Source organism: Podarcis liolepis, assembly GCF_965112155.1.
Source record: "Podarcis liolepis genome assembly, chromosome: 7".
Taxonomy (NCBI): domain Eukaryota; kingdom Metazoa; phylum Chordata; class Lepidosauria; order Squamata; family Lacertidae; genus Podarcis; species Podarcis liolepis.
The window spans coordinates 55337773-55348254 of NC_139561.1; the positions used below are offsets into that span (position 1 = coordinate 55337773).

General features: G+C 47.2%; 1 protein-coding gene across 1 annotated transcript; it reads left to right on the forward strand.

The window, feature by feature from the left end:
• The first annotated feature begins 3889 nt into the window (after positions 1-3889).
• Positions 3890-8905, forward strand: CFAP20 (cilia and flagella associated protein 20). The gene is made up of 6 exons (XM_083515174.1): positions 3890-4221; positions 5235-5314; positions 6167-6278; positions 6641-6829; positions 7318-7428; positions 8475-8905. Exons 1-6 carry the CDS (start codon positions 4138-4140, stop codon positions 8478-8480), a joined length of 582 nt encoding a protein of 193 aa, XP_083371300.1. The 5' UTR covers positions 3890-4137; the 3' UTR covers positions 8481-8905.
• The last annotated feature ends 1577 nt before the right edge of the window (positions 8906-10482 follow it).

Sequence of the window (10482 nt, forward strand, 5' to 3'; positions counted from 1 at the left end):
GGGTGGTGGGGGAATGTCTCCTTGTATAGGTCCACAGGACCTGCCACTAGACAGACACAATGAAGTTTCCTATGAATTCCTCCATCGGTCTCTTCCCGAACCACTAATGCATGGGTAGGCAAACTAAGGCCCAGGGGCCGGATCCGGCCCAATCGCCTTCTAAATCCAGCCCATGGATGGTCCGGGAATCAGCATGTTTTTACATGAGTAGAATGTGTCCTTTTATTTAAAATGCATCTCTGGGTTATTTGTGGGGCCTGCCTGGTGTTTTTACATGAGTAGAATGTGTGCTTTTATTTAAAATGCATCTCTGGGTTATTTGTTGGGCATAGGAATTCGTTCATTTTTTCCCCTTCAAAATATAGTCCAGCCCCCACAAGGTCTGAGGGACAGTGGACCGGCCCCCTGCTGAAACAGTTTGCTGACCCCTGCAACAAACCAATCAATATGTAAAATGATTCACGGGATTCAGATACTCTCATGGTTGATTTCCAAAGCAGGTGGTCAAAAAATAAGTGAAAGAAGAAAGAGGGAGAGAAGTCCTCCTGCTCATAGTCACTATCCCTGAAAATCAGAAACTGCTTCACAAGTTTGCTCCTGAATGTCTTGGCATCAATCACTCTTTTTTTCTTCTTTTTTTTTAATGTAGCCTCTTTCCTTTGATTCCCTTGACATCTTATGACTGAGCTGTGCATAATGCCTGGCAATCCATGGCTGACCTGTTTGGGGAGTTTGTGCAGATTAAAGTGGAGAGGACCCCCAAAGAGCTGTAAATTGCATGCAGCAGTGGTGGTGGTGCTGCTGCTGCTGTTGCTGTGCAAGAGGCTGCTTTCCTTCCCTGGGTGGGTTGGTTGGAGGAATATAGGGCACCTGGAAAGCAGGGAAGCAGTCCTTGATCACAAAAAGGGAAGAGCAGAACGCTCCCTCTGCCAGTGTCACATGCTGGACACTTTCACTATTCCCATTTCTCTGTTTCCCCACAACAAGCACACACACGCACACACACAAGATCAGCCATGATCAGTCTCCCAGAGTATGTAATTTGCCTCTCACAAATTCATATCTGAGCATTCCGGGAGCCATTGGCTATCTCTAACAACAAAGAATGCCAAGCAGGCAGCCTAGAGGGTAAAGCAGTGCCTGGACCATAGGGGAGAGAACAGTTTTGGAGGGCTGCTTCCCCTAGTTGTGAATGGTTGGAATAGCCTTATTGTGAAGGCGCTCTTCTTGCTCAGTACTAGAACTCAACCTGATACTGGAATACTAAGTCGCTTCTGAGGTCTGGAACACATGCTGCAGTGCCTTGTTTTTAACTTGAAGGCAATTATTTAAATGGGGGTGGGGGGAGATCCAACTGGATACTGTTTCCCCCCAGTAAAGAGTGCATTACTGCCTCCTTTAACACAGATAGCATTTCACCCTCTCTGTTGTCCAGACACTCCTGTTAATGGATCTGCTTGTGTGTCTATCCACACAAATAAATTAAATATTGTACAGTGGTACCTCGGGTTAAGAACTTAATTCGTTCCGGAGGTCCGTTCTTAACCTGAAACTGTTCTTAACCTGAAGCACTACGCGCAGCCGGAGCACGATTTCTGTTCTCATCCTGCAGCAAAGTTCTTAACCCGAGGTACTGTTTCTGGGTTAGCGGAGTCTGTAACCTGAAGCGTATATAACCCAAGGTACCACTGTACTTGTGTTCACTGAGATACAACTTTTGTGATCCTTATTGTGGTGACCCTGTGGTTTTTGCTGTATGTCACTACAAATTTTGAAATGCTTGGCAAGAGCTACAAATGTCACTATAACTAAAATCAGGTAGGTAGCCATTTAGGTCTGACACAGTCGAAATACATAAAAAAATAAAAAATTGTCCAGTAGTACCTTAGAGACCAACTAAGTTTGTTCTTGGTGTAAGCTTTCGTGTGCATGCACACTTCTTCAGATACACTGAACTAAAATGTTTGTTTACACACAACAGTGGACGGTAAGTAAAACAGCTTTATGGCTTGAAATGTCAGTACAGAAACAACAACAACAACATCATATGGCTATTTTATTTTTTAAATTAAATTTCTATACTGCCCTTCATCTGAAGATGACAGCAGTTTACGCTGATTTGTGTGGGAAGTTCCTTAAAGATAGAGTAAGCCTACAAGCTTCTTTTGACTGGTGCAGGTGAGAACATGGCAGCTGCTAAGGTGCCCTCAGCCAAAATCCAATTGCCGCCCTGGGTTCTAACATTTCTAAAAACATACCTCTGTTTCAGTCCTTGCGTAGCAGTCCTAATCAAGGTTTAAACACACATCTAAGAACCTTTCCACTTGCTTGCTGATGCTGCCCTCTTTTGCATGGGTCATGGCTGCTTTCCGTGCAATCAGGAAACAAGTGGCTGTACAACAAAATGTGGGGCAGTGTGAACTATTACTGTTTGGGATTCCCAATATTCCATTCTACTGTTCCCCACCCCAATTTATGTTCCTCCCCCACATTCAACAGTAACTGTCTTCATTCAGTCCTCTTGGGCAGTTTTGAAGTTTCTTCACCCTCCCAGCTTTCTTTTTTTATGTATTAAAAAAACACTCCATGCTCTAAATTCCATACTAAATGATTGCAATGCACTCTATGTGGGGCTGCCCTTGAAGACTACTCAGAAACTTCAACTGGTCCAAACATATTATTGGTTGGGGTTGCTTTTAGAACTCAACCCCTATTTTAAAACAGCTACATTAGCTGTCAATTCATTTCCTGTCTTAATTCAAGGTTCTCATGTTAGCATTTAAAGCCCTAAATGACTCAGGCCCAAATAGCAAAAAGGCCACCTTGTTCTCTAGAGACCATCTCGGGTGCTAAGGTAGGCAGAAGGGCCCCTCTTCATAGTTCCACTCCATAGAAGTCCAGGGGTGGCAGCAGCCCAAGAGAAGTCTTTCTCTGTGGTGTTCCCTAAGTTGTAGATTTGCATCTGACACCTTCACTATACAGCTTTTAGGGAATGCTGAAAACACACATCTTCAACCTGGCCTATGACACAAGGTTGATGTGCATTTTCAGAACCCACCCTATTCTGGTGACTGTAACCTGTTTCAACTGTTTTAAATCCTGAATTTCAAATTGCTTTACCCCTCCCTGGGACCTGTTGGTGAAAGGCAGGTAACAAATTAGTGATAACCATAATAATAGAAGCTCTCTCCAAGTGTTCTCCAGAAACTGGTACCTAGAGGCTGTGATCCTGTAGGTGATAAATAGCTATTGTGACTAGTGGTCACTGATGGTCTGCTCCTTCTGCATGCATTTTTCTAATTTCCTTTTCAAGCTATCCAAGCGAGTGGTCACAATTTCATGGAGGAGGCTGTTGGCCCATGATGGCTTCCTGTGACCCCCAGGTTACAGAGGTGGTAGCATCCTGCTGGGTATCAACAGCTGAGGTTCATGAATGGGAACAAATAGGGAGGGCAGCACTGAACTGCTTAAAAGTTTAAAATAAGCAAATCATATTTTGCAGCTCTGTATGCCTACACAGAAGTATGCCCCACTGAGTTCAACGAGGGGATTATTGAAGGTAGCGGGGTTGCTGCACAAGCTGCGTTATGCAACGAATTTCTCTGAGGCTGTTTTGGAGGTCAACTCTCAAGGGAAGTGAGTTGGAAGTTGGAGGAAGGCAAACAAGCAAAAGAGACAAGGGAGTTTCAGACCTACACTAGAAACTACTGAATGGTCCTCTCTGCACTTTTCGGATCTATGGAGTAAGCGGACGCGGTGAGGTAGTTCCCTCGTCCCGCCCCGTTGCCCAGGCAACGCGCACGAGCTGCGCGACAACACACGGCGCCTAGAGAGCGAGAAAGAGGACGGCAACTAGTCCCGTCCGGAAAGTAGTCCGTCCCTTAACGACGGGGGGCGTGGCTTCGGCGCGATGTCCGGTTGGCCCTTTGAGCCTCGCTTTAGCTGGCTGGCGGAGCGCTCTTCCAGTCGCGCGGGGTCAAAGTACACACTGAGAGGGAGCTTGTGTCCTTCCGCATAGGAATCACTGAGAAGAGCGAGAGACGCGCGCGCGGCGGCGGCTGAGGAGGGAGCCCAACGCCCTCTCACCCGCCCGGCGGAACGAGCCCTCCCTACCCGCGACGCGGAGGCGGCGGCGGGATGTTCAAGAACACGTTCCAGAGCGGCTTCCTATCCGTGCTCTACAGCATCGGGAGCAAACCGCTGCAGATCTGGGACAAGAAGGTGGCGGAGGGAGCTGGTCCTGGCCTACCTGGCCTGGGGGGCGTTTCTGCGAGAGGGTTTCTAGTCCTCATGGCTGCCCGGGGGTTGGCCTTCAAGGGTTGGCCTTCAAGAGCTCTCTTCAGGGCTTGTGGCGCCGCCAGGGAGAACCCCGGAGCCAGCCAGCCTCGCTTCCTCTCTCAGGCTTCGCATGCTCGAAGGAAGCCCGAGCCAGGTCTGGGGAACCTCCGGACTCTTTTGGACTACAACTCCCGTCGGCCCCAGCGTCGTATTACTGTGTTCTTTTGGGACTGATGGGAGAACAGTCTGGAGGGCACCTGTTTGGGGAGGGATCCTCTTAGGGGTTCCTTCCTCGTCTGTTGCTCCATTTCTTTAGAAGCCCCTCCACTGTCCCTTGGGCCCCCGACATCTTAGGGTGGTCTAGCAGTGCTTCATGCAGGGTCGTCCCATTTCCAATTGACCGGAAGCAGAAAGCCTCATTTTCCCTTCCTACTACGGCTGAAAAGAGCCCTGTTGGATCAGACCAAATAGCTTTGCAGCCTATTTCCCTCAGTGGCTAAGCAGATTACTCTCTAGGTCATAACTTCCCCAACTAGGTGCCCTCCATATGTTTTGGATGCCAGTTTCCATCAGGCCTAGGCAATGTGGCCAGTGGTAACGGACAGTGGGAGTTGTACCATATAATGTAGTGATGATCCCTGACTTGGGCAGCTTTAAAAAAGGATTAAGCTGAATTCATGGCGAATTAGTCTAGCAATGACTACTAGCTGCAGTGGTTGTATGCTGCCTCCACTATAATACCAGTTGCTAGGAACTGCAAGTGAACAGAGTTCTGTTGTGTTTATGTCCTGCTTTCGGGCTTTCCATGGGAATATGGTTGGCCATTGTGAGAACAGGATGAAGCCTGCACTTCTAATTCAGAAGTATGTCTTCCTGGTAGGGCTTTCAGATGCTATTTGAAGCAAGAAAGTCATTTGCTTAATTGAGTGATGTCCTATTTCATTCTCACCTTCTAGGTGCGGAATGGCCACATCAAAAGAATTACAGATAATGATATTCAGTCATTGGTGTTGGAGATTGAAGGGACCAATGTCAGGTAAAGAGGAACCACTGTCTATGCTTTCCTAATGTCCCATTGAGAATTAGATGTTGAAAAGCATTGTGGGATTGATTCCCAGCTCCAGTTTCCTCACAGAGATTTCTCCATCAAAACCACGCCAGCATATAGTAACTATGGAAACAGCTCATTGCTCCCATCCTTGGTAACGACGAGTCTGGGATTGGAGGAGCCCATTGTGGCAATTTATCTGTTGTTATGCTTTGAATGGGCTGGCTGCATGTGGCCCTCAGGCCAGAAAGGATTAGTCTCCCATGTGGCAGGAGCTTTCCCTACAGCTGCTGGGATGGAGAACCTTTCTCAGCCTGAGAGCTGCGTTCCATGGTGGGTAAACTTCCAGGGACTGCTAGAGGTAAACCTGGGCATACCAACAGAGGTGACTCTTAGTAGAGCCGGATACCTTCCAACCATGCAAAAGAGTTTCTACACAAGCTTTTCTCAATTTTCAGTTGAGGCAGGGAAGAGGTATTGTCGCAGATCATATAATGCATAGGATGCATTCCTGACAGGCAAAGGCTCTTGAGGAGGGTGCAGAGCAGGGTCAGTGAGGGTTTGTGGCCTGGAGAGAGTCCCAAGGATTGGATCAGAAGGGACCACATTTGGTCCCTGGGGCTGAGTTTCCCCAATCCTGTTCCATAGGGAGGCAGAAATATTAGTATATAAGCTTTTAGAGAATCCTGAAATGCCTGTAGAAATATTTCAAACAAATGGGTTCTTCTGATGCGCATCCTGCACCTGAATTTTGAAGCCCTGGGAGATGAGATGCTCTCAGAAGGCCTGCTTCTCCTGCAAGTCGTGCAGTCTTGCTCATTCTGTTTCTCTCCCCCACAGTACCACATACATCACATGTCCTGCTGACCCAAAGAAGACGCTGGGGATCAAATTACCCTTTCTGGTGATGATAATCAAGAACCTGAAGAAATACTTCACCTTTGAAGTACAGGTTAGTTCATGGAGCTAACACAGCAGGTCCAGAACATGACAGCATTAGTGGGCAAAGTCATTGGTCTTCCCATCTAAGTCATGAGATGGTTGTTCCTATTATATAAAAGGTGACTTGCTTAGAGCTACTCAGTCTCTGAGATCCATCTGTTACTCCAACCCTCGGTTCAGCCTTACTGGCAGAGTTCCTCTCCAGCACTTCAGTCAGGTCCTTGGCTAGCCTGACACTGCTTATTCTGCAGGCCCCTCCCTCCAGGGGAGCTGAAGGCAGACTGCCTAGTATTCTTGTCAGTAAGGTTAGGGGACTGCAGGCTTGACATCTGCAGCCCCCCCCTTCAGCAGCGGCGTGTCTTTATGTGTTAGGTGTTAGATGATAAAAATGTGCGCCGACGGTTCCGTGCCAGCAATTACCAGAGCACCACCCGTGTCAAGCCTTTCATCTGCACCATGCCTATGCGCCTGGATGATGGCTGGAACCAGATCCAATTCAACCTCTCTGACTTCACTCGACGAGCGTATGGTACCAACTACATTGAAACCCTGAGAGTCCAGGTAAGGAGCTGTGCGTTCTGACAGCTGTGACACTTGCATTTCAGTTGCTGATTTGGGTGGTTGCCCTTGTGGAGAAAGAGCCATTGTGGGTCCCTGCTTCAGTCTCTCTGTAGCTAGCAGTGGCAACTGCTGGGGTCTTCAGTTAACATGGAGGAGATCAGCATTCAGAGTTAACACTGGAAATTGTAGGCCCACAAGTGTCAATCAGCAGATTTGACTGTTTTCTTTTATCCCTGGGCCTGATCTCTCTTTAGAGGTTGTTCTGAAACACATGCATTGTATATATGTATGTTAGTATTTATATATAAAATTTCTTACCAGTCATAAAACCCAAATCTGAGACAACCAGAATGACTTCCTAGCTGATTCTGTTTATAGCGAAATGGAATAGCATCCATTTTGTGGTGGGGGCGGGGGCTGGTAGATGTCAGGCTGCTTTGAAATGACTGCTGCTGAAACACCCTTCTTGGACATGCTTGACTTTTCAGATCCACGCAAACTGTCGCATCCGCAGAATTTATTTCTCTGACAGACTCTACTCTGAGGATGAGCTTCCTGCTGAGTTCAAGCTTTATATCCCAGTCCAGAACAAGGCCAAGGTGAGCAGCTGCTGGAGGATCGGGGGGAGCAGGAGTTTGCATTTTTAAAAGCGCTTGTTAAGCTAGTTGTGGGAGCAGAGACGGCTGGAGTGGAGCACTGGATTTGGAGGGCAAGAATGCATCCTTACCTTCCACCCTCCTCAAGCCAAGTCTAACAGGTTGGCTGCTGACTCATTGAATGACCCACTTTTGCCCACACAATTTGAAATCAAATAGTGTGGGCAAAGGTAAAGTGCCGACTTTCACTAACCTTGTGAAGTCAATGTGCATAGAAAGCCCCAACAACCAGATGATTGCCTGAGTTGCGAAGCCATGGGGGGCACAGTTCTTTGCATGCAGCTTTGCAGCTGCTGCCAATTCATCTGATTGGTGCTACATCTTTACCTGCTCCTCCCCTGAAGTCTTATCTCTGTAGGAAACATGGACATGGCTTGGTCAAAATGGCCTCATGGACCAAACAGGGGTGTCTGGTGGTCCAACTAGGCCCACGTGCTAGAGGTTCCCCACAGCTGCTAGAAGTGAGGGCAACTGATGCCAAAAAGAAGTCCGCTAAAAGAGCCTTATGCGTGGACTGCATGGAAACTTAGAGATGGCCGCTTGCAGCATAATCTAGTGTATTATTTAGTAAGCATCTTACACCACTCCTTAGCTGTCAGGTTCACAGAGCAACTGATATACATTCAAACAACATATGCTGCAATATAGCATCACAACAAAGTGGAGCATATAAATGTCCCAATGTTAAAACCCATAAACTAGCTGATCTTAAAAGGTCTGCACCTGGTGCCTAAAGGTGAGTCTCTCTAAGGAGTGAGTTCTAAAGAAGGAATGCTATGAAAGTTGAGCCTTGGGAAATTGGATTTCAGGTGTCAGTTCAGCTGTGTTTTAGCAGGGGGCCTTGGACAAATCTCTTGTCTCATGCGCATGCCACACACAGGCAGAGAGCCTGCTGGTGAGGGATATTGCTGCAATAAGAGAGATCTGAATGCTCTTTGAATGAATGTGAACTTTTGAATAACTGTCTTTCTCTGCATTTCCCCCTGCAGCAATGATGTCACATTGGGAAACACACTGAGAGAGACACTGTGAAGAGAGGTGGAAGAGTTTGTTTTTTTAAATTAAAAACAAAATTTAATGTTGATTTACATAGGGTAACTTTATTTAATAAAAGTTGGTATCTAAAATGCTGGGACACAGGACAACTAACCATGTCATTGTTTTGTGTGAGCGAGATGATGCACGATGAAGCTTGCACTTTAAAATCAACCCCAGACCAAACTTGAGTTATGGGGCTTGATCCTGAGTGCATGCAGACAACTCTATTGGAGCAGTTTTGAGATCCTTGTGCCCCCCGCCCCCCTCGGATGCCAGTGGTTTTTCTTCTTTGCTGTTCATATCTTTTTTCATGTATGCTCCAAATACGTGTGGACTCCTCCCCTTCTGGAAGCTGCTATTAAATATTTGATTTTCTTTGTAAGGCTGTTCTTGGTTACTGCATGCTGAGGGAGGCCTTATGCATCACAGGCTCCCCTGCAGGTGAATTGATTCCCTGGTATTGTGCCTGGCCTGCCTTGTCCCCTTCATTGTCAAGTGTCAATGTGTGTCTCCTGCTTGTGTGCCAAGGAGATAAGGAGGGATGGTAGCCAAAGTTCTGAACTGTCAGATCTGATTTCTTGGGCATGAACCTCAGTAAAATCCCTTCCTCTTTCCCGGTCATGTGGTATGCAAATTCACAGTACAGTGCACGCAGCTGATGAAGGGTTATAGGAATGGCTGCATCTGAAACCTCCCTTGGAAAGGCGAAAGCAGAAAGCCTGAGCATAGGGAGATTTGACAAGTGACTAGGTTGGCTGCCTTTGCTTGCTGGTGGCATCAGTCCAAGGAAGGGGTGGGAAATCCGGGCAAAGTGGCCTTGGGGGGGGGGGGCGCTTTCCAGAATCAGCCATTGTTACTAAACTTATTCCCCTTGCTTCACCAGGTCCCAGGGTGGCTTACAGCAATTGACAATTCAGTATTAAAGAAATTAATGCAAATTACAGTCACAATAATAGGGTGGGTCCTCCAAACACACATCTCTGGTGTCAAAAGAGGTGTGTCTTCATAATTCCCTGAGACTATAGTGAAGGTGCCAGGCACATCTCTGTGGGGAGGGAATTCCATTATTTGTTGAACTCCCATCAGCCTCAGTAGGCATGGCCAATAATGAGGGAGGATGGGTTTTTGCAGCTGTGGAACATCTGGAGAATGACAGACTATCTACCCCTTATCTAAGTAGGGTGGGGAGAGGTTCACGTTGCACCTAAGAAAAACCTCTGCTAGACCTCTGCCCTTTTTGAGTTTCAAACTTAAGCAGCGGAGGTGTTCCCATGACTCCCCATCTGTCAAAATGCAAGTGTGAGCAGAGTTGCCACCCAGCTTGCCATGTGATGCCCTTATCTTCCACTCCCTCCACTTAGCTTAAAATGAGTGACCTAAAATAACCAGAACTCTGAGCTGAAGGATTGTTGACAGTCTGTACTCAGTGAGCACAGGTAGTCTTGCTGGCTGGTCTTTCAGACCAAAAGCCAAGAGTGGGCAGGAGGGTAATACATTTGTTAGGATCAACCAAAACATCACAAATTGCTTTAGAGATGGCCAGAAGTGTTTCCATTCACACATACACACACGAGGAAGTTCTGCAGCGGTTACTGTAAATCCTGTAACACTAAATTGTGTACCTGTCTGATGATGTGGCTGGACCAGAATAGATTAGTTTGAAGAACAGCAACAGAAGCCCCCTCCCTTGGTTTTGTCCTAAGGAGAGCACCATGACCGCAGCAGTGCCTGCCGACAGGCCTCCAGCATGCTGGAACGTGTCCAGAGGAGGGCAACCAAAATGGTCAAAGGCCTGGAAACGATGTCTTATGAGGAACGGCTAAGGGAGCTGGGCATGTTTAGCCTGGAGAAGAGGAGGTTAAGGGGTGATATGATAGCCATGTTCAAATATATAAAAGGATGTCATATAGAGGAGAGAGAAAGGTTGTTTTCTGCTGCTCCAGAGAAGCGGACACGGAG

What these genes read in the sequence shown, in the direction of transcription:
- CFAP20 (XM_083515174.1), top strand. Translation starts at nt 4,138, where the DNA reads ATGTTCAAGAACACGTTCCAGAGCGGCTTCCTATCCGTGCTCTACAGC. An exon ending in ACTTCACCTTTGAAGTACAG is followed by an intron (nt 6,279 to 6,640) that starts GTTAGTTCATGG and finishes TTTATGTGTTAG; the next exon opens with GTGTTAGATGATAAAAATGT. An exon ending in TTGAAACCCTGAGAGTCCAG is followed by an intron (nt 6,830 to 7,317) that starts GTAAGGAGCTGT and finishes TTGACTTTTCAG; the next exon opens with ATCCACGCAAACTGTCGCAT.